The sequence below is a fragment of the Coenobita brevimanus genome, chromosome 110, assembly GCF_032717465.1.
Source record: "Coenobita brevimanus isolate Jiangsu-jjx chromosome 110, ASM3271746v2, whole genome shotgun sequence".
Classification (NCBI taxonomy): Eukaryota; Metazoa; Arthropoda; class Malacostraca; order Decapoda; family Coenobitidae; genus Coenobita; species Coenobita brevimanus.
In genome coordinates, this window is record NC_137063.1 from 45,857,640 (window position 1) to 45,882,693 (window position 25,054).

The 25,054-nt window shown below is 39.2% G+C and overlaps 1 protein-coding gene across 3 annotated transcripts in view; it reads right to left on the bottom strand.

Moving 5' to 3' along the window:
* Positions 1 to 2,504: 2,504 nt before the first annotated feature.
* Positions 2,505 to 25,054, bottom strand: part of LOC145417384 (fatty-acid amide hydrolase 2-A-like) — a 51,703-nt gene continuing 29,153 nt past the window's right edge. For 2 of the 3 annotated variants that reach the window (XM_080286062.1, XM_080286063.1), the window contains 9 exons: positions 22,991 to 23,079; positions 21,943 to 22,160; positions 20,090 to 20,201; positions 19,301 to 19,455; positions 17,779 to 17,922; positions 10,670 to 10,771; positions 8,397 to 8,567; positions 7,126 to 7,308; positions 2,505 to 4,277 (listed from right to left, as the gene is read on the bottom strand). In XM_080286062.1, coding sequence (XP_080142188.1) covers positions 4,179 to 4,277; positions 7,126 to 7,308; positions 8,397 to 8,567; positions 10,670 to 10,771; positions 17,779 to 17,922; positions 19,301 to 19,455; positions 20,090 to 20,201; positions 21,943 to 22,160; positions 22,991 to 23,079 — 1,273 coding nt within the window. In that variant the 3' untranslated portion in view covers positions 2,505 to 4,178. The remainder of the gene's footprint in view (positions 4,278 to 7,125; positions 7,309 to 8,396; positions 8,568 to 10,669; positions 10,772 to 17,778; positions 17,923 to 19,300; positions 19,456 to 20,089; positions 20,202 to 21,942; positions 22,161 to 22,990; positions 23,080 to 25,054) is intronic. The other variant, XM_080286065.1, reaches the window with a different exon arrangement.

Below are 25,054 nucleotides of genomic sequence, written 5' to 3' on the forward strand. Positions count from 1 at the left end.
ATATTTCTGTGGAAACAGTCATAACTCTTTCAAGACATATGGAATATCCAGTTCAGTGGATGGCATAGATGACATTTTGTGGGCAGATGAGGAAGAGGAAGCCGATGCCAAAGCTACACCTTTGAATTCAGTTTGATCCTTACGATGAAGAACTGCAAACTTTAATGCAGGATGAAGTTTATGAACTGATGATGTCAGATGTGGATGATACTGATTTTGAAGGTTTTTCATCTCTGACAGTTGATGTGATGACTTTAATAAAATGTAACTTTCCTTTAACCTATTATATAAAATTCACGGTAACATGATTTTAAGTTTTTAATAAAGTATGAGTTTATACTCAAATGTTAAATGCATAACCTATTTTGCTATTGGGGGGTGGCACATGCAGCCTAGATAGCTAGTAAAACCCATAAAAGAAGCTGGGTTAAAGTAAAACCTAACCAGAGGCTTGTGTTGCTAAGCAACGTGTTTATAGTATCACTTCACTGGTCAGTGGGAAGAGTGATAAAGGACTGGGGTTACTGAGGCAGCAAGCTTCCAGTGTCTAAAGAGTTGGGGCTCGTCTTATGCAGAGTATACTTCTAAACCCACATTTTGTATGGAAAAATTGGGAGTAGCCTTATACACAGGTCGACCTTATACACCGGCAAATACAGTACTTGCGCTATCCCCATGATTAATGAATCGCCATCATACTGCTCATAATAAACAAGTTACTTTTTGACAGGTAGTGGAACTTCATGTTTTCAGTATTATTAGTTTCATATTGGATTAATCGACAGTTATTTTATCAACTGATCAAACTTACACCATTTATCACTAAACCCCATACCGACTTTGGCTATAAAATGACTAAGATGTTGAGCTGAAAGGTTAATCAAGCACCAAAAACAACTAATTACTTACTGCCCAGTTTTCTGGAAATTTATAGGGAAAAAGAAATCAGCAGTGTATAATAATACTTGTAACACTGTAAGAGCTTGTGCATGGAGTGCTCTCTACTTGCAGCGGTGTTGTATGGCTGTGATTGGTATGCTTTCTTCTGAGGGAGCTTGGCCTCTCCACAACTTGAATACTAAGTCTTGGTGAAATTCAGTGAGCCTTGGTTATGAGGCAGAAATGAGTCTTTTGGGTATCTAGACAAATCAAACCTGGCTACACATTGCCATAAACCAGCCAAAAATGGTTAGCAATCTTTGTAAGTTCAATGTGATATAGTTAACAAGCTTGTAACCACAAATAATTCCTATAGCAGTACGGTATCATCAAGAACATTGGTAGCTGGCCACCCTTTATCTTTGTTTTCTTTGAAGGAAAGGTACTTAATTTTAAATTCAGAGTCTCAGAATAAGAAAGTTTAAGATCTGTTCTAAAAATTGTACTGTACCTCTGTAATACCAGATACTCTTCTGTATATTTGTGTCACAGTTTTTATCTGGCAATCAAAGAGTTGTCCAATGTGGGCCTCAGACAAATAGTACGAGAGACTACGTCCCTTGAAATTGTCGCTTCTCCATCTTGGTTGCCAAGTTAACAGGTGATTGAGACTAGAATGTGGTGCTGGTTACAAAGAAGTTCAGTGGAAAATGTAATCCGTAGAATTTTCTTTTTCTGTTGCTGAGCTACGTGAAAGCTGCAAAAGAACAAAAATACCTATAGTGAGAGGCATACTGGTAGTGAAAGCAAGCTGATTTTATTTATCACTTGTAAAAATAGGCCTTCCTTTATATGACTCTTGAAATGTTTTACTGTATGTAGGTATACAATACTTTTCAAATCAAAGGTCATTGACTGTCAGATTTTGGGAGGCTTCCTAGTGGTGAGAGAAATCATCTGGCATTAGCCAGAATAAGTTTCCCCACAAGGTTTAAGAGAAGAAGTACCGTAAATTGAAATAGTTTCTTAACCCTCAGACCTCAGGTTTCCCAGTAGCAAGGAAATTCACCTAATGTTCTCCAGGGTACCTGTAGTATTAATAAATTGTTCCCTAAGGTTTAAGGGTTACAGAAATATATTGTTACAAATGGTAATGAATATTTTTACTTTAAAACTACTGTTTATGGTGTGAAATATTGTTACTGCATGAAGACTATAATTGGGCAGCATATTCTGCTTACTGAGATAAAAATGAACGAAATTATGCTGCTGTACAGGAAACACCCAGTGCAGAAATTTAAAGACATGTTCCCAAGATGTGTGACTAATGCATATTTGATTCATATTCTGGAAGATATCATCAGGGGACATCAAGCATCCACTGTACCAGTTATATAAATTATAAACACTTCCCTGCAGCTTCTGGTAGTGTTATCAGTGACAATATTTCTTCGAACTTGGAATAACCTGTGCCTTTAACAATATAGTAATAGCACTGAAATACTGTTCTGACTAGTCACTAGAGATTATGCTTTCTAAAATAAAATACTGTACTGAAAACTTGTAGCACCTTTTTATAAGAGGGATTGTTGAAACAAGATGTAATAAATTGGTTCATACTTTATTGTATTTGGAACTAAATATTTATACTTAATTACTTTCAACAGAAGTCTTCACAGCCACCTTTAACTAACTTTTCATTTAACCCTTTCAGTCTGGTAATGTATTCTATTGATTAATTCTAACTATATACAGATGGTTTTCTTCTGCTTTGGGAAGAACTCTTGTACTGAGGGTTTAAAGAAGGCTGTATCTAACCTCCCCAGTTTGATGTCTCTCCAAAGCCAGAAATAGCAAGAATAAAACTGAAAAGAATACATTACTGGATTGAAAGGGTTGTCCCTTTGTAGTACAGAAATGCACAATGAAATTCAACAAGCTGTAAGTTATAGTAGAAAAATATAAGCAGAGATATTGCCTCAGTGACTACCCCATTTTTTGCACAACAGGCCTAATCCTAGAAAAGGAAACTGCATTGTGCCTTCAGCTATTAAAAAAAAAAATCTAACAATGAGAAAACTGTGTGCTTTAAACTCTAACAAACCAATAAGCCTCTCACCACCAAACATTATTTAAAAAACTGTTCTTTCAGTTTGCATCTAAACAAGCTGAGCAATAGGCTAATATTAGCTATGGAAAAAAGCCTGATAGTGTAAGGTACTGCATATAAGTACGTATATACAATACGGTAATGATAATCTTGATGGATAATTCAGAAATCAAATTTGCCATTCACAGCTACCTCTTCCTTTCCCATTCTCTCAACAATAAATTACTCTTCTGACTTTCCTTGTATATCTATGGGTTTCATCTGAAAAACTATCCTTTCCATATGACTGCTAACTCAGAGGAACTCCCATCTCACCATTTCACCCAATTTATCCCAAGCTTCCTCCTCCATACTGTACTAAGAGTTTTTACATTGCATATAATTTAACCTTTTATAAATATTTTATATTGCTGCATTTTTAATACAGTATATTGTTTCAGTCCATATCTGTCATCATTCCCTCCCATATGTATATTACTTTCTTCACGTTATGCTGTATTACCCCTAGATTTTCAAAATACTGCTTAATTCATGAGTTTAGATGGTGGTGGTGATTTTTTTTTTTTTTCCTTACTTTAATTTAAAAAGCAAAAGTCAGTGTATCTGCTATTTCTTATAAGTTGCAGCATTACACTGTCTGTTTGAACTTTCACTTTATCTTTGATGTTGATGATGATGATGATTTTTTTTTTTTTTCCTTACTTTAATTTAAAAAGCATAAATCAGTGTATCTGCAATTTCTTATAAGTTGCAGCATCACACTTTCTGTTTGAACTTGCACTTTTTTCTTTCTTAGTATCTTTTGCACTGTAACTCTGTCACCGACTTATCTCTCTTGTACCTAACACTCATACTTTTATTCACCTCCAGCTTTCCTTTACTCCCCTTTACGCTCTTTGAAAATCTTGGTATTTTGCCAACGATACATCAATATTAAAACACACATATTAACATTTTTCCGCACTTTTCTCAACATAAAGTATATCCAAATATAGAAAAATAACATAAAATAATGCTAACTTTAACATACTGTAGTTTGACCACTCTATTCATAAAAATACTGTGCTTTATTGTAATACAGGTATCAACAAAATGTGTGGCATCAACCATTACCAGGATTCTTAAATCAACCTTATATAAATGAGTGCTTAAGGTCTGTCAGGGAGAAATATGCTTGCTAATGACCAGACTATGGAACTTCTGAGGGACAAACCCACCCACCAAATGCCTTCTCCAGCTCTGAGGCCACTGCCAGACTCAGGTGATCATTGTTGTGATTGGCTACAACCTGAAAAGGACACAAAATTGCAAGTAGAAAGCAGAAAGGTTGGATCATCATCTACCAGAAGGTCAACAGAGACTGATTCTCTTAATAATATTGCTCAATATTTAACCCATTAACTGCACATGGCAGTTTTTTGGAGGTGTCCATGGTGCACAGACATAGGGGTAAAAATGAAATTTCCCAAAGGCCAAATTTTGTCTTAGGAATTGAGAGAACACATGCCAATGTATATAGTAACGAAATATTAGCTCAATATTTACCTTGGTAAAGCCATGGATGAACATTGAAGTTCCTGATTCCCTATTGGAATGTATGGTTTTCGTTTTCATTTTCTTTTTCAGTTTCAGTTTCGGTTTTGAAGGCTCAAACATGCTTGCATGGGTCGGCCTTGGTCACCATGGCACTATATTCAAAATTATCCTGCGCAGCCAGGGCTGTATTGAGAAGTTGCACTCGAAACAGCCCAGGCTGTATAGAGCAGTTAACGGGTTAAAAAAGGAGGAAGCAGGAGGTTTTTCTATAATGTAAATCACTGCCAGGAACTTGGGGTGATCTCTGATGGCAAATATAATGTATTTTATGGTAATCTAACATTAGGCCCTCCTGTGCCTGAAAGGGATAATATGAGACTTGTATTATACAAGAGTGTATAATATTCATCCATCCAAGCTATATTTACCACCACTAACACTTTCAGTACAATGGTGCTGTTTTCTGAGTATTTTTGCTACATTCAGACCATTTTAATTAGCTTACAAAATGCCTGTCATACTAAAAATGTCATATAAGTACTGTAATATCCACTAATCATTTCATTATTACTAATGGTATGTATGTCTTTCATTGTTTATTCTTGCTACCAGTACTTCAAACAAGTTTGTTTAGGAAAGGCCTTTTATATCCAAGGGGTTAAACTGGTTCCACATACGGGAAATGAATCCTCGTAACTCTCTAGTCATTAACATATTCTAACACTAGTCTCTGCACTAATACATACTGTAATCAGTATGGTAATCATATCCTGTAATCTATATTTGTACTGTACAGTTTCTTCGTATCGTATCGTTTATAAAGGCTCCAACATGTTTGCATGCATTGGCTGTGGCCACAATGGCGGCTCTCCACACTACTCAATCTCTGGCAGCCTCCTGATTCAGTCCCTTATCCCTGAGGTCGCACTATATGACCTCATCCCAGGTCTTTCTCGGTCTGCCTCTTGCAACCCTACCTGATATTCACGCTTCTTACTTTCCGCACCCAAATGTCATCCTCCATCCTCTCCACATGCCCAAACCATCTCAGTCTACCCCTCCAGGCTCATCACAACACCAATACGCTCCAATCTGATCCTCGCAATTCTTCAATTGTAAACCTAGCCACCTCCCCCCCCAGGCCTTGCATTCTGGGACACACTACCGTCCAAACTGCTTATACACAAGGCATTCCTGACACAAATATTTTTGATGATATCCATTATCATTTGCTGATTAACCCCAGTGTGTGGCCAAGCAGATCTATCAACTGCTGGCAAGGAATTGCCCCCGTAGGGCCATCCCGTGCAGTGAACTGATGTTCCCTTATGGCAGACAATGCCTCGCCACAGAGGGGTATGGGGAACAGTGTGGAGATTTGCTTCCTTGATGGATGCCACATTTGTGTCTCTCCACCAAGTTAAAAGGACCACCACAGTAACCTCGACATCACCCTGTTATCTTGGTAGGCTATATAGTTACCATCCAGCATTATAAATTATTTTCAGGGTTACAGAAAACCATTGGGCTTATCACTTGGTGTGAGTGTGGAGTCACCTCAACTGGAAAGAAGGGAGAAACAGAAAAAGACTTATAGAAATGAAAGAAGTTGGCAGCTCTACATCAAATGAGTGGATGATGGTCATCACCACCTACCACCTTCATGATAAGTGTCCCCTGAGTATACCAAAATGGTTCATTAGCTACAGTCACATGGTCCATACCAATTCTTCCACTACATTCATTCTTCACAATGTAACTCCCCAGTTTATACTCAATCACAATGCCCAACTGAACAGAAATCCTATCTTCGCTACTCAAAACAGGAATAGGAAAACACAAAAGAAGGAGAAGCTATCAAAAGATGCCCAGTGATATGGTTTTATCTTTGATCCATCCCATGTGCAATACATTTAAAAGCCGCTTCATACTTTTACATAACATTTGCAATACCTAAAGGCAAGAGTCATTTTGTCAACTTCCTAATTACCTCTGCCACAAAACTGAAAGAGATTATGTTTTCACCTGAGTGTCTGTTTCTCTGTTTGTGTACAAGATAATGTATTTTAAAAAGTTATCAGATTTCAATGAAATATGGTGGATAAGTGGGCAGTGTTAGAGTTGGCCAGATTTTGAAATGGATTCAGATCCAGATAAAGGAAATAATAAATTTATTGGTGTTGGGGATGGTATGCATTCTCTGAAGTTGTTGGTTGACCCCAGTCCCACTCCTTATACCAATCTTACATTTTGGTACTGGCGAGGGATGCCTTCACTGGGTGGCAACAGTATAAAAGAGCTGCTGTGGTACCTGGTTATACAAATGTCCCTCATCTCTCTCTCTGTTCCCCCAAAGCAGGATGGTGGATTGCAAGAGGAGAGTATCTTCAGCCTACAGTCCACTAGGTTCATATTCAGTTTAGTTTGGAGTTCAAAATACTATAACTACTATAATCATCTTTTATGACAGAAGAAAAATCTGAATAGTATTCTGTCTCTCCTCTACGAGGATCACACAATGCTGAGGCCCTTGAAGTTGTCTTTCACAGATAATGAATAAAACTAAATAAGACAGAGTTAATACCACACCCACTGCCAACCTGTATGCCAAGGGGTAAACCATTGGAGGAGAGGCCTAGAGGACACTGAGTTGATGGAAAGAGTGCGACATTGATGATGGCAGTGTACACAAAGTTGAAGGGCCGGAAGATTGGCTGGCTGTGGTAGGGGGCAACAGTAGGGTGACTTGGGAACAGCAACACACCATCATCACCCAGCAGCTCCTGGGGAAGTGTGCTAAATCAATATATTTATAAAAATGCATCAGTATCCAGATCCTCCCTCTCTCGGTCACACTTAATCATGAGTCCTAAGAACTAACAACAATGCTCCTGTAACTCAAGTGCTATACATACATGTGAAATACTGTAATTACCACCTCGTATGGGATTAAGGCATCTAGCAATAGATAGATAGATAGACCAAAACAAAATTTTTCTAATCTTATAATGAACTTAGAGCATTTTGTATGGCGGTGTTCCATGCATGTAAAGAACAGCTTTGCTCATCAGAAGGCCACTTTCCAAATCTTCATGTAACAAAGCCACAACTGATGTGAATGGGAAGACATTGGAGGTCCCATTAATAAAGCAAACATGAATAACACAATCAGGACCATGAATGTCCTGATCCTACTGTAATTATCCACCTATATCTAGCTATTGGACAAGCAGCAGCATAGCTGAGTGAGTTAGTGGCTACCTGTGGATATAATGGCTTACCATGAAACTGCAAGTCTTGCTACAATTAAATCCAATCACTCCAAACCACCTACATGGCACTGCACCTCCATATTTTTCTGCCTTCTGTTGCAGGAAACCTGTCATCCATCACACTATCATTATTACCAAACACTGAAATTCCCATATACTTCTTGACTGATCAGTGGAAATTCTCAGCATTCGTTCATTCTTTTCCATTACACTAAAACCTCAATTTAGGGACTAAATGGGGAATCAACTTTTCCCTTACTTGAAAATATCCATTGTTTTACCACATATCAAGACAATCTTATTATATGATTATGAAAATTATTTTACAGGTTCTGTATAAAGAAACAGATCAAAGTGTATAACCTAGACATTACGTATCATTTTTGAATGGTCTTGTCTGTTTGTCAGGTAGAATATGGAGTCCCTTAAATCCAAAATCCCTTAAATGGAGGTCCATTAAATCGAGGTTTGAGTGTGCTTTCACTACAATTTCTCTCATAACCTCATACTGTTGATGGTGAACCACTGTGATGAAAACATACAGGTTTATAATGAACCTGATTATACCTATGGCAGAAAAGTTAAAAATAACACTGTACCTTAATCTCCTTCTTGAGATCTGAACACATTGTCAAAAGCTTGGGAAAATTTTCTGATTTTTTGCCCATGTCATTCAACTTCTCCATCACACCCAGCAGCAGGCCAGGCAATGTATGGTGAGAGATTCTCAGACACCACTTGATTAGTTCCAGCCAAACATTGATACTTCCCTGTGTATGGAAACATTAGCTGTCAAACACACAAACATTTTTGTGCTGAAACTTTTATTAAATAGTCATTATTGTTATTCATTTATTCATCATTCAATCCTTTCTTGCTTCATGAGGAGCACAGGGACCCAGGGCTATGCTACATAATCCAGACATTTAAGGTAAGAGTGTCCAGTGTGCTCACTCCCAAAGTCGCATTACGTAAGCAATACAGTAATCTTCCCAATATCCGATGTAATACAGCCAAAGGCATGTCCGGGAAGTGGTTTTCTCTGGATACTGGGCCCCTGCCTCCTGGACTGGTACTTATGGACCCTAACCCAGCCTAACTTTGAAAGCCACCTAATAACTCCCTACCGGACATGCACAGCACCTATTTAAGGCCCTATTCACACCAATAATGGACATAAAGCATGAAATAAATGAAAAGGAACCAGAGAATGAGGAATTAGATGTGCGTATGGAAAATATTTAGCAGCGTACAGGGTATTTACAGCACGTCTGTGACCGCCGCCTCTAAGGCTCTGGCAGTGGTGAAAATGCTCTTGAAGCACGTACAGTAATCCAGTGTTGTGCTGCACTGAAGTCTTTGCACTGTCAGTTATAATTGTTTAACACTGCACATGGTGTTCTTAATTGCACCACACCAGTTTTAACTGCCAATTTGCACTCCACACTTAATTCTTTGCACACTAAATTCTAATTTCTTAACACTGCACAACAATGTAAATTCCCATGTGGTCTAGTGGCGAGGTATTGCAGTTTATTCACAAAAACGTGCACGTGCAGCATCCACTGCGATGAGCATTTACTCATGATGTAGTTAGGCAGTAACCAGGGAGGGGGGTGGAACAGCATGGGGCCGTGCGTAAACACAGCTGTTCTGCGCCGCGTACCAATTTCAAATTACGGGTGGGAAAAAATTTGGATATATGTATATGTATATTTTTTTCGTTTTTTGGCCATTTGGGGGTTCCAAGGGTCCAGGCCCAAAATGCCCGGGTAGTGGAGTGTCTGGTTAGTGGTCATCCGAATAATAAAGGGATTACTAACTCCCAACCACCTCACAGAGGTAAATTTCTATGGGCTCCATCTGTTTGAAGCGTCTTAACCCACTATAGTCGTTCTATTTTATGAAGGCAGTCTGGGTGGGGCAGCCTAAGCCCTCACACCATTAGCTCTGTTGCCAAATCACCACCGCCACACACATGTAATTACACCTGCTCACCTCTCTCACCCTCTCTCTCCTGTTTTCAGTTAGTTACTATTTATAAATGAATTTTAAATGCTCTGTACTGATGTAATTTAAAAAACTATAGCATAGTATAAATCCCACAAGACTTGTCAGCAATGCTTTTGCAATGTTGTCAAGTGAAGTGACACGGGAGATAGCCTTGTGTGTGCGGCTCATACTTGGTCAGTCTCCCGCCATGGAAGCTTACCCATCAAAATTCAAAACAAAAGAAGAAAATAAAGAAAATAAAAATAGAAGTAGTTTATATAAATATAAATATGAGAGAGAGAGGGAGGGAGGGGGAGAGAAGCACGTGTGTGGCAGTGATGTGGCAACAGAGCTAACGGTGTGAAATCTTCGGAGGCCCCACCCAAACTGCTTTCATTAAATAGAAAGCCTATAGTACACCAGGCATCATTTGGTTATATGGTTACCATCTAATGCAGTAAAAGATTTCCTGGGTTACAGAAGATGATATGCCATGCCACTGTAGAGTCACTTGAACACAGTGTTCCTGTAACCCAGTTAACCACATTCACATGGGGTGAGGAGATCTTGAGCAAAACAAACACTGAATTAATCAAATTAATTTTCCTTTCTATTTCACCTACTGACACCTTATCTTGAGATGCAACTTTAAAACCTTAAATACGTGCATGCATGCATACAGACAAGGCAGCACTCTTATATGTTCACACATACATAACCATACTAGGGAAAAAATATATATACTGTATATACGAGTATATTGCTCTCAAAACAGTACGATGGACTTTCTTCCATTCAATGGGTCTCGTACACAAGTAGTTCTCTCACTCTCGTAACACGTGGCACATGGGCTGCAACTACTAAAAGATCTCAGACTTACCTTTTTGAGTGCTAGTTCCTCACAAAAAGTGGGTGCCTCCTCTACATTTCCCAGCTTGGCAAAGTATATAGGTAGTGCTGCCTTCAATTTCTTCAGTATTATCTAGAAAACAAAGAAAGGACTTCAGTCTAGCACCATGTTCCCTGACAAAAGCATCATCAATTCCCGATGTCACTAATCAAAGAAAAACTGCCACTCTTCACCAGATTATTTAATTTTGTATATCAAAGTCGGTCAACTAAACCCCGTTCTTTTTATGTGCCCTCTGTGTCACTATAAGAAAGAGAGAAATTATAACAACATTTTTACTCACTGCTATAAGGAAGAGAGGCTGTAATACAGGCACCCCCCTCCCCCCAATTCACGGCCCCTGCTTTTACGCAGATTTTCCCCCAGTAAAAATAATTTGCCCTAACTTATTTTAGTCATACCCATTAAATGCTTATTTGTTATTAATGTTTTTATACAGTTCTTCAGTATATATTTGTGATACTTTATGAGGTTTTCTGGTCCCAGATATGTTTTTTTAGGTCTGTGCACATTGCTGCAGTGTCGGTGGCAGTCTACAACAACAAAATTAACCTTAATTCTTATAATAATATCCATTTACAGGTTATTACTTACTGAAGTAAATTGTATACAGTACAGTACAGTACATATTTGTGCTGTTTTAAGCCAGTTTTAGCTTCCTTTGATGGTTTCTAGGGGCTTACAGGAGTTATAGGCTACCATACGGCAATTTGGGGGGTTGCATCAAAAATACGCAGAAATTCCAAAATCACAGGGGTCTACATCCCCTAATCCCCACAATAAGGGGGGGTTGCCTGTATAGTCGAACAGATGCAAAAACTGGTGGTTTGAGTTTACCATCTCTATAACGGGACAGATTTTATTTTATCCTTCTTTAAATACTGTATCGATAAGCTTTATTTCAACTCCATTTGATGTATTTGTCCAGCAAAACAAAAATAATGAGGCTTATAAGAAACATGTAATGATTCTTTTGTACAAATTGCAGTATTAGCACGACATGGCTTAAGATCATACAATCTGACTATGAACAAAAACCGTCCTGTGTCATCTACCCTGCTGGACCAGAGTTGCCAGGTTGGCTTTTTTAGGGCCAAAGTCTTCAAATTTGGCTTTTTCTGAAGTGGTTGGCTTAAAAAAATATGCTGGTTGGCTTATTCTTGTAATTTGGCTTTTTTCCAAATATGTAATATATTTTGATAATTTCTAAGTGATCCTTTATGTTACTTTTAAAATCATGAACTCATCTGTTACAAATTAACTCAGAATCCATAAAATGAATTAAAGAAAATGAAGCCCTATGTTTTCTTTATCACAAGTAGTACTGTACTTTGGAGCTGTCGCCACAGTGGAATTTTGGCCAGCACTCTCATCTCCGCATGATTTTGGCTTTAAACAATGTACAATTTTCACATGAAAAACTTTGTGGCCACCCCATACGGGATTAAGGCGTCTGGCAGTAGATAGGTAGATAGATTTTTCAGATGAAGCATTGTTCTAAAGGAAACTAAATTACTGTACAGGTACATGGATTTCAAACCAAACTCCAGCCAGAGACTTGTATACAGTATATGTGATGAATCCTGTCATACCTGGTGTCTTTAATGGCTTCCAGTAACTGTTTTACTGCATTTATTGCACTATTGCATATCTAGGAAATTGGCATAACTACTGAAGAAAAATATCATGAAGAGTTTACGTACGGTGAATCAATAACTATCATAGGAGAGATTTCAGAAAATATGCTACTTCTGGTCTCCGCAGGAGTAGCCCCACTTCGATACTGAACTAGCTGGTGATCACTTGTAACTATGGCATTAGTGATGCTCGGAATTCTCAAAAATTCTCAAATCTTGAGTCATACTCTACACAACTGTTTAAAGGAATGATAGTTAAATTACAGGAAATACAGATATGAGTGACTTATGAAATCAGCTTACAGCTCACTCATTTCTGTGGATGGCATGACATCACGGTTAGAGCAACTGTCTCAAGATTACCTGTCACTATGTATGGGAAATCTGTCAACAGCTCCACAGTCACTATTTGCCTTGCTCACCTTATTGAAGTACTGTATTCCTTTCCATAAATACAGTAAACTCTCAATTATCTGACATAATTCAGCCAAGCCCTATGCTGGATACTGCATAGCACCCCCCATCGGCACAATATTCAGCACTGAGCTGGATATTGCATTATTATCCATCTCAACTTTCTATCCTAAAAGCTTTCCCATGAGTAAAAGATGAATACTATGTATAATATACAATGAAGGAATGATAAAATACAGTAATACAGTGCCAGCTGGCTACCGTTTACAAACCGATTGATAAATCTCGATGCCAGATATTGCATACCGTAGAGAAGCCAGTTATATTCCTGCTTCGGTGCTGGATATTGCATTAATAGAGCCAAGCCAGCAGCACCAGATGTTGTTTTGGGCCAGATATTGCAATGACAGATAACTGAGAGTTTACTGTATTCTCAAACCTGAGCTATATAATATTTCACATGTGCTGGGCAGTAAGTATAGTGTCTCTGAAAATGGCTGAACACATTAAATGGTGATCATAAAAAAACTACAAAAGTACTGGAGGTGGAAGCATCATGGCATTTCCACCATTACCTTGCTGTGATTTGGTGTGGGAGGTTGTGTAGTGTGAGGTGAGCAGGTGGGAGTGTTATGTTGTGTGGTGCGGTATAGCTTTACTGGAGTCACTTGAGTCTACAGGAACTCAAAATTCAAAACTAAGTGTGTGTGTGTGTGTACATGCATGCATGTGTGTGTGTGTGTGTGTGTGTGAGAGAGAGAGAGAGAGATGCTCCTACATCTAAAAATTGAGCCCAGATATTGGAAAAGTGAAGTAGCATCATGCTGAACATATTTTTGCAGGCATTCAACATGAGTTTCCATGCACACTTTTCAGTCTAATATTCAAATGATCATAATGGCTGCACTCTCAGGGCTGGCAAGGGTGGATTGTGAAAATGAACGACATTTCCTGGGGCTATCTTGCCATGTCCATATTACAATTACCAGTAATGGAATGACTACAGCTCAGGGTTGGCATTAAAAAAAATAAATAAAAAATAAAAACAAAAAACCCACTAAAAAACAGCTTGTGTTTTCTTTTTATGAGGTTTTATTAAATACAGTTAAATTTTACATACAAAACTGTAGGTTTACAATTACTTATATTTAGTCTTTCTAATTGCCTTACTCAGTAACTCACCTGCCTTTTCCCTATAATGAACTTTCCTCTTGGGGCATTTTTGGATGTGAGTTCTCACTCTTTCAATTTTAGCACTTATTTTTTGGTTGCAGTATTTGCAGGCTGCTTTCTGTTTATCATTTTCTAAAATATCAACTTCATCCCATTCTGTTGCCTTTTTTCTGCCACTACCAGGAGGCATTTTGTTGCTGCTGTCCTCTCACTACCAAGGAGAAACTGTGACTGAGACACTGAGTACTGAATCAGGAGTAGTCAAGCCTACCTCATCCATCCATTTCCTGTACAGTTCTGCCCTTTCCTCTCCTCCATCCTTCTTTCCATCCATCCTCTTCTGTCTTTCTTTCCTTCATTCTTTCTTCTTTCTTCTGCCTGCAGGTGACTTTACACTCCCTCTTGTGTCTTTCTTTCCTTCAGTCTTTCCTTTTCCTTCTGCCTGTGGGTGACTCTACACTGACTGACAAGCCAAATACTCGTAGTTTCCTGTACACCAGGAAACCATTTACTATGCTGGGTGGCAATCATATAACCAAGTTTTGGCTCCTGGTGGTTTAGTGGGTAATAAATGTGCTTCAATCGGATTGAGCCGGTGAAGGTTTATATCCAAGAGGTGGTTGGAGTTTATTGCTCACGTAATGCCACTCATGGATGAGTGAGGCTGGTCACTGTCATCTTAAATGCCAGGACCAACTTTCCTAGCCCCGGGCTCCTATGACCCTCATGGGGCAACGTAGGATTGGATGATGGATGGATGGATGGATATAAGTTAACAGAGGCTATGTCCAACTGGACCACCTTGTAACAAGAACTTGTCTTAAACAAGTGTCTGTAGTTCAGATAACGATTAAAACCTTCTGTTTTACTCTGAATTACTTTTTAATTGCTTATTTTAACTGCTTTACATATAAATATGAGGAAAAAGAAAAAAAAAATCATCATCTGGACCTCCTTTCCCACCTAAGGGCAGGGTGAGGAGTAGCAATGTCCAGACAGCCCAAAATTGCCAAATCCAATGGGCCATGCTTCCATTCACTCATCATTCAAGCCCCAGAATCCTGGCTCTATTGGATACGCCAAAAACATTCACCACGTTCTGCAGCTTCACATATCGTATCCGACAGAGTCAATCCAGACGCTGCCACGTTAAAAGGGGGTGCCAAAAAAAAATAACCCCCCAAAAAAAACAGTGGGTTGGGTATTTAAAAAAAAAAAAAAAAAAAAAAAAAAAAAAAAAATCAACCCTTCAGTACAGCTACAAATCAGAGATAACTCATAAAAGGAAAAACATGCTTGCAGATGTAGGTGACCGAGGCCGACGCATGCAAGCATGCTGGAGCCTTTAAAAACAAAACGAAACAAAATGCTCTGGCTAAATATTAAGGATGTACAGCATGCATCACCGGAAACAATAAAAAGCTGCTGCAGCTGAAATCATAGTGCAAGAGATGTTGATCACTGTCTGTTTTGAAAATGATATCAGTTCAGGGCTCTTGTTTGGCGAGCCACAGCTTGCAAATGTGAGTATTTTTTCCCTTTGGCGAACAAATTTTACCTGCAAGTTGCCTTTTGGCGAGGAAAAAATACATCCACTTCAAAACCCAGTAAACTACAAAAATAGGTAAATTTCACTTAAATGAACAAAAAAGCACGCTGTGATCGATTATTAAGTCTTTCCTTGTCGCCACTGTAAATGACTAAAACCTCATTATATGTTCTAATCATCACAATGTGTAAATAAATAAATATGTTTACTGCTCATAAAACATTTCGGCTCGTAGTCAGTTTGGCTACTAAGAATTTATTTGGCTCATAAATCTGAAACCTTAGGAGTCAAATGGCTCGCAACCATTGGCAGTTAGCAAGAGCCCTGCAGTTGGATGTCTGCCATACCATACCCCAAACTTAAATCACATAATTATAAATATCCTTCTTTCCATCCATCCTCTTCTGTCTTTCTTTCCTTCATTCTTTCCTCTTTCTTCTGCCAGCAGGTGACTTTACACTCCCTCTTGTGTCTTTCTTTCCTTCATTCATTCCTCTTCCTTCTGCCTGTGGGTGACTCTGACAAGCCAAATGGTTTCCTGTACATCAGGAAACCATTTACTATGCTGGGTGGTAACCATATAACCAAATTTGGCTCCTGGTGGTTTAGTGGGTAATAAAGGTGCTCCAATCGGACTGAGCCGGTGAAGGTTTATATCCAAGAGATGGTTGGGGTTTACTGCTCACTTAATGCCACTCATGGATGAGTGAGGCTGGTCACTGTCATCTTAAATGCCAGGACCAACTTTCCTAGCCCCGGGCTCCTACGCTCCTCATGGGGCAACGTAGGATTAGATGATGGATGGATGGATGGATTAAGCATAAATACAGGTATCAATAATCTTTCATTTGTTACTTTATCCTAAACTGTATGGGCTTGGCAAGACAGCCTCATTAAACACTGACTATCACTGACATGGGGCACACCAAGTTGGACTTGCAACCTACCACTAAATAAACGCTTATTGAAGTGCATAGAAACTCCTAATTTGGATACCTACTAAAGCTTACAAACTGCTCTAACTGTTACTTGATTTTTCATGTACCTTATTCAACTTTAATCCTAAAACCATGAAATGTGGTTAGCCATATTAAGACATGTAATTACATAAGCTACCATAATTACTTTATCCCCTTCATCATGGAAGTCACCCCTCAGCTAAATAAAACTGTCTACACTGGTAATAAAAAAAAAAAAATCTTTACAGGGTAAATCAGTCAAAAGTTTAAATGCATATTAAATTAACCCTCTGTGTGCTGAGAGTCACCATCATCTACATAAAACTGTACAGTACATCATTAGCCGTAAAAATACTTAAATGGGGAAAGCACTCGGTTAGTTACCTAACTCATCTTTTGTGTACAATGTGCTCTTTCAAATAATTCAGCACTCAAAATTAAGATCACCATGAATTCATTTCATCTGTATAAGTACTGCTGAAATTTAAAGAACAGCACTTTTTTTTTTTAAGAAAAAGAACAGCAGAGAAAATAGCAATTAAAAAAAAGGGGGGAGGGTACAATACAGATATTAAATGAATCTCTTTGTAGCATGTGATACACTGTAAGACCTGTACCTACTGTACCAGTGTAAAGCAGCAGAAGATGCATGGAAATATAACTTAATAAAGAATACTGTAATATAACAGGTGAGAAATTAGGAAGCTTATATTAAAGCATTATATAAAGAAATATGACTTCTGCCATAAATCTTATTAACTGTTTCTTTCTCTGAACATTAATGGATATTTTCCTTGTATAAAGTCTTAAATCAACACCAACTGAATGAAAATTGCCCATAGCAGTTCCTTTTGGTGCACATATAGGTTTCTTAGTATACAGGACTACAGTAAACAAAACAAGTGCTCGTGGGCCCTTCAGGCCCCTTGCACCTGCTCCTGTGGAGGGCTCTCGCGATTATGTGCTGTTCTAGTGTAACGTTGTCACTTGGATTTCTTGCAGCTAACCAACTGATCGCATTATTTGCAGCTTCGGGAATGGAACCCAAGTTGTCTGAACGCAAGTCTGAAATACTTTAGTTGTACCTGTGGGCAAAAAATTCTAAGGAGATCCTGTGCCGGGCGCCAGCAGCAGCGTTTTTTGGTCAAACTGTGATCACTCATTAAATATAGTAAAAGTTTTTCAATCGTGATAGGAGCAAGTTTTTTCACATCAGCGAATTTTTTGTGATTTCTGTGCCAATTTTGTGTGATTTGAATGTGTAGTTTCAGCTGCCCAAAATACACACACACACACACACACACAGCTAGTGCTACAGTATATTAGATACCAATGAACTGAATTTACCTTCTTGGCTTTGATCCCATAAGCCTTTTCAAGATGTGTAACAACCTTCTGTTGTGCGGCTCGAAGTTCTTTTGACACTGGTGTGATCAATGGCGCACCTCCTTCGTCATCAATGTAAAAATAACGCAGGTTTCGGATATCAACCTGTGAAAAAAATATAAAATTACCACCCCATATAAGGGATTAAGGAGTCTGGCAATAGATAGATAGATAGACCTATACAGTATACAGATATATATATATATATATATATATATATATATATATATATATATATATATATATAAGCCTCAGGCCTGTTTACAGACTTTTACAAGGGTGTGAGTGAATAGGGATCTGGGGCTATTTAGACCCTTGTGATCATGATGTATTTACTGCATACCCAACAGAATGCACTACAATCCATCCTAACTAAATCCATTCACAAACTGTTATCACCTAAACACCATTTCCCATCTAAGAAATGGGGTGACGTATGATCTGCAAGTACAAAGAGAAAGCACATAAGTATAAGAACTATCACACACTGCAACCAGTGAAATGGGTCATACAATCAGTTACACATCATCCAAGCCTATAAAATTGTGGCTCCACCTAACATGCATGCACCGAATAATTCAAAACAAATCTTTTAAACTTTTCTTGGTAATTACATCTTACGTTCTTACTCTATAACCAATATTACACCTCAAACACCAAACCTAACCCATGTAGGCCAGCAAAAGAAGCTTAGCCTCCCACCTTTCAACCTGAGAGATCACATTTAGTTTCCTCTTACTGATACTACAAGACTGTATTTAGCTTAGGAGGAGTCCCACAGTAACGGAAAGGTTATTGACGGCTATACAGGTATACCCCAGTTTAATGATGCAATCAGTTAAGTAAAAATCCATCATTAGGCGGGGTATCGTATTTCGGGGTAGATTTAACATGTATAGTAGAGAGATGCATTTTTGAGCCTTGGGTTCCCCCCCAACCAAGTCATAAACTCACCCAAATATCTCCAAAAACAAGTTGAACGCCAATCTAAATGGTCTAACAGCTGTAAAAGAAGCTAACCTAAGACTAACACCCGTAAATAACTTGCTAAAACAAACAAAATCTGAAAACTGTCAAATGCAAGTCTGGAAAAAAATCAAGCTTAGTAAACTATACCCCAAAATGATAATGTTCACCCCACCTATGGCTAAAACACATTAATCTAAGTCTAAAAACAGTTATAAATCAACCTAAACACAATTTTAGTCTAAAATATAATAAAAATCGGTAAAAAAAATAAAAACCCATCGTTAAACTAGGGTTTGGCCATCGTTAAGTGGGGTATGGTGGTATCTCTACCCCTATTGTTAAGCTGGGGTATCGCATCTAGGGGTATCATATATCAAGGTATATATACCTGTATTAAACTCTCCAGAGGTATACCTGTATTTAACTCTCTGGCTCTAAAAGTTTCTCCCAAGTTTAAAGAAATCTTACAAACATCAAGAATATGTTCTCAGTCTACGGGATAACCAGGCCTCACCTTAGAGTCCAGGCTGAGAAGGGATGCATTAGAGGCTGCCAGGATGCGATACAGTGGTATGAGATCCTTGGAGTAGCGACACATTGGCCCCGTTACCAGGAACTCGCATGCCTCACCTGTGGCTACCGGTTCCTGACCTAAATTACTCACAATACCTGAAACACAAGGATAAGTTAATCCTTTCACTGTGATATCATGAAAATCTTAAATCATAACCTGGTTCAATTAATGGAGACCCTCTGACTACTGAAGTTAGCTAACAGAAGAGTTATTTTCTTCTTTAACCCCTAAAGGATAGTTGTGTGACACTATTGGATTTCACTATATCAACTGTCAGACAATTTTACTCAACTCCCCCTTCCCCCATTCCCCCTTAAAAGGTCAACTCCTCCAGTATGGTGACACCTTAAACATAATTTCATCAATAAAATCTGGAAACAACCAGCTTTAAATGGAATGTTTTCTGTTGTCCATCAGATTTAAATCTATATGAGCCATGGCTTACAACAACTGTGCCCAACTTATAATATTAAATTATTATCTTTGAAGCTTCTCACAGTTCCTTCATATGATGAACAGTGAGAGAATTATTGTCTTGTCTAATTCACTGGGCATTATGTTGATATCTAACTCGTTTGATTTCTCTCAGCTTGCTTTATGGACTACTTTGCCTCAACCCTGGATGGGAAAAAGTGGTTGGAATGACGATGAAGTCTGAAAAAATTACATCATCAAAGTTCCTTGGGTCATAATGAAAAGAATGTAGAGAGATAACACTAAAAGACTCACCACTTGTTGGCTTGTGTCCAAATATGCCATTGAAGAAAGCAGGCATACGTATAGATCCACCAATGTCAGACCCAATGCCAAAGGGACTTCCACAGGCAGACAGAAGGCAGGCCTGGGGGAATGGAGCTGAGTCATATATTTTCTTCCCACAAATACCATACATGTAATACAAACAAAGAACAGAACTGAGCCATTTTTGTCAAGCAGAAACTCTCGTTGTATCATATCAGCAATCTGACAGCACTTTCCTTGGTGTTACATAGCAAATATGAACCCTGCTTACACTACAAAGAAAGATTCTTGGACTGCCTCTCAGTACCACATCATAGGAGCATGGGTAAGGCTACCTGCAACTGGAGAGAATGCCATAAGGGATGTTGCCTCTTCAACCTGTCTTTATGGAGACACCTCAAATGTGCTGGACAGCCACTGGGATATCATACACCCTTCAGCATTAATACTGACCCACTCAGACAGCAGGAGGAACTTCCTGGCTGGTAAAGCCAGCTCAGTTATGGTGCATAATGAGACTGTCCAATGAGAAAACCACCTTTACTTTTATTCCCATATACCTCAGATACAGTTCTGTGCAACACTCTCACTGCATCACCTTGTTCACATGGATTTATGCACCAAACTATGTCGATAAAGAACAAAAGCAGAAGGACTATTCATGTACAACATATGAGCAATGCATTAATGGAGTGTTGTAATTATAATGTATACTGTACTGTATGAGCCCTTAGAATGAACCTAACAGTCTCCTTAAAACAGCAGGTAAAACAATTTTTTTTTTTTCCCATCATCCAATCTTTACTGTCCCATCAGGAGCATGGGAGGCCTGGTACTCACCCACCTAAATTCTGCACTCACTAAAGGTTTGTGGTTAAATGTGTCCATTCATTCATTCATTCATAATCCAATCCTATGTTGCCCCATGAGGAGTGTACGAGGCTGGGGCTAGACAAGTAGGTCCTGACATTTAAGATGTGAGTGACCAGCCTCAATCATCCCTGAGTGTCATTACATGGGCAATAAACTCCAACCACCCCTTGGATGTAAACCTGTACAGGCTTAATCTGACTGGAGCACCTTAATTACCCACTAAATCACCAGGCACCTTAATTTGCTTATATGGTTCCCACCCAGTGTCGTAAATGGTTTCCTGGTGTACAGGAAACCATTTGGCTTGTCACTCAGTGTAGAGTCACTCACAGGCAGAAGGAGGAGGAAAGAATGAGGGAAAGAAAGAAAAGGGGGTGTAAAGTCACCCGTAGGCAGAAGGACGAGGAAAGAATGAAGGAAAGAAAGACAAAAGATGATGGAAGGAAAGAAAGATGGAGGAGAGGAAAGGGCAGACACCCGAGAGCAGCACTACATCGAGTGAGTGGATGGTGGGCGCCCTCACCATATTTCTGTATTAGATACACATTTTTCCAAGAGGTGGCTGGAGGTCTTAATAATGTTTAAATACTGCTAGGGTCATAAGGCTGTCAACTACTGTATGGTTTAATTCAGTAATGTGGATTATGGTTACCTAGCCTCCCTCCATGGCCAAAAATGGGTACAGAAATATGGCAAGGCTGTTAGGTGCATAAAGAATAAAACATTTTAATCCCTTCACCTTAAGGAAATCCTTCCTTGACTGACTATAACTGTTTGGCATTAGCCAAAATTCTTTGTAAACGAAAAAGACATCCTAAGGCTGAAGGGATGAACCAAGACTGTTTCTAACCCTTCAATCTGAGGGTGTTTTCTTCAATGCTCCTTAAACAGTACTGTTCCTCTCACATTACAAACACAACTCAGGCATTCATGCAGCTCCAAAAGTTATGCCATGTGTATTCACTCACCTCCCCCCCTGAAGAGCCTCCAACAATCCTAGAACTGCAGTATGGATTATTTGTGCGTCCATACACAGTGTTGGCACTCTCCCACCACATGCAGAGCTCTGAGACATTAGTGACACACATAGGGATAGCTCCAGCTTCCCTCATCAATTGTACGACATCAGCATCTTCATCTGCCACAATTTCACGCCTGATCCACAATCCTGCTGTCTGATGCAGTCCTGCCACAACCATGAATATATTGCTGTTACCAAATTATGGCTAGCATCTTAATATAAATCACATGAAGAAATCTGCTGTAGTTCAGCCAATGTAATAAATACTGAAGTCAACAAAATAAATATTATAATACAATGCTGCAACATAAATTTGAGGTAAAAGATACAGTGCACAAATAAATCTCAACCAATCTGCACAACATATATCTATGCTTAAACAAATGGTGGACGGTATTGCTTAACTATTAAAGGACTGTCTGGATGTTTAAGGACTTGTTTTGGCCATAAACAGCAATTTACACAGCTACAGGAAACACCCCACCCTTAGATGGCTGAACACTACTTCATTTAACCCCTAATGATGACTAAGACACATTAAGAGTTTCTTCCATGTCATTAAAAGATGATATTACTGGGCTGAAAGAGGCACCCATCCCTAAAACAACCAACCCCTTCACCCCAATGGATTCTTCAAAACTATATAAAAACTGTCTGGCACTAGCCAGAATAATATACTATACTGTAGTCACAAAGTACGTCCTCAGGCTCGAAGAGGTAATAGAGATTTTTCTAACCCCTTCACCTTGAGAGGTCTCTCTTCAGACAAATAATGAAAAGCATAAGTCAAAAAATTACAAGATTTTAATGATAATGTGTGTTTCATTTCTGTTAACCTTCTCTTGTCTCCTGTTGGATCCTACCCATCCCCAATTTTTGGTAGAAAATTGGATTAGGATGATAATAAAGGATATCAGTTTATCATGTACATGATGGAAAAAAAGAAAAAACACACAAAAAAGAGAAACAGAGACAGCAGTAAACATGGCACTAACCTTTCACCGCAATACTGTCCTTTGTGGAAAATGGTACCCCGAGGAATGGCTTAGTTTTTGCCAGAGTTTCTTCGTCCACTGTGCCTGAGCTGGTATGTCAAAGACAGTCATTATGCACACACAGTACCGTACAGCATAAACAAATAAAAACATTATATATATATATCTATCTATCTATCTATTGCCAGACGCCTCAATCCCATTTGGGGTGGCCACAAACAAATCGCCTCCAAGTCGCCCTGTCCCCCGCCATTTCACTGCCCTGCTCCCAATTCACACCTCCTCTCTCATATACCTCTCCACCCCATCCCTCCATCTCATCCTCGGCCTCCCCCTCCCTCTTCCCCCCTCCACCTCACTCACATACACTCTCTTCGTCAGTCTTTCACCCTCCATCCTCTCCACATGGCCAAACCACCTCAGTGTGTTCCTCATAACGCTTCCCATCACATCCACATCCACACCACAACGCTCCTTTATATCCTGATTCATCAGCCTGTCTCTCCACGTGACTCCACAGGCTCCTCTTAAATAACTCATTTCCACTGCTCTCACTCTTGACTTGTGTCCTTCCAACAATGTCCAAGCTTCACTTCCGTAGGTTAGAGTTGGTATCACAATACTGTCATGTAGTAACTTTTTCACTTCCATGCTCACTTCCCTGTTTCTTATCACTGCTTTCAAAGAACCAGCAACCTTTCTTCCCTGCTGTACCCTTTCAAGCACTTCACCCTCCAAACCTCCATCCTTACTCATCACACTACCCAAGTACTTAAACGTACTCACATTTTCCAATAACCCCACCATCCAACCTCGCTGTACATTCACTGACTTCACCTCTCTCAAAGACCATCACTTTACTCTTCCCTACATTCACCTTTAGATTCCATTTCTTACACACTCTCCCAAACTCATCCACCAAGCCTTGCAGCTCCCTTTCGTCTTCACTCAACAACACAGTATCATCTGCAAACAACAGTACAGGGAGTTTCCAAACACTATCCTCTCTCACCAGGGCCACTCCAACATCCACTACCCTACCTTGTACCTCTTTTATTACCCCATCCATGTACAGATTGAACAACCATGGAGACATGACACATCCCTGTTTCAAACCAACTTTCAAAGAGAAAAATTCACTTAGTTCACCATCCACACGCGCTGCAGCCTTAGCATCATTATACATGCTCTTCACAGCATTCAACAACTTCCCATCTACTCCATATATTCTTAACACTTTCCACAATCCTTGTCTATCCACCCTGTCATATGCTTTCTCCAAATCCATGAAAGCCGCATACAACTTCTTTCCCTTCTCTAGAAACTTTTCCACTAAAGATCTAAGAATGAATATCTGATCTACACAACCTCTTCCCTTCCTAAAGCCTCCCTGTTCTTCTCCAACTAATTTCTCTGTTCTTTCTCTAACTTTGTCTATAAGTATCCTACCATACACTTTTCCTATTATACTAAGAAGACAAATGCCCCTATGATTACCACACACTTCTTTTTCCCCTTTTCCTTTGTACAAGGGAATAATTATACCTGACTTCCAATCCTCTGGGACTCTACCTTCCTCCCAGGCCAATCTGCACATCTTCTACATCCATTCTACTACTATCTCTCCCCCATGCTTCAGCATTTCACCACACACTCCATCAATTCCTGGGGCTTTACCCGATTTAACTTTCTTCATTGCTTCCACAACTTCTATCCTACTGATTTCTTCCTGTCTTCTCACCTCCCTCCTTCTCCCAGCCACTTATACTCGCATTACTTCCATCCTCTATGTTCAACAATTCCTTAAAGTGTTCTCTCCATCTGTTCACTTTTTCTCCCTTCTCCACTAGTAATCTACCATTTTTATCTTTCACTCCCCTGCTTACTTCACTTCCACCCTGTCTTACTCTTTTCACTTCTCTCCAGAACATTTTCTTACAGTCCCTCCACTTTACACTCAAATTCCTTCCAAATTCCTCATCCACTCTCTTCTTACTCTCTCTTACTAATCTTTTCACCTCTCTCTTTCTTTCCACATATAACTCTCTCTTCCGCCTCTCAACT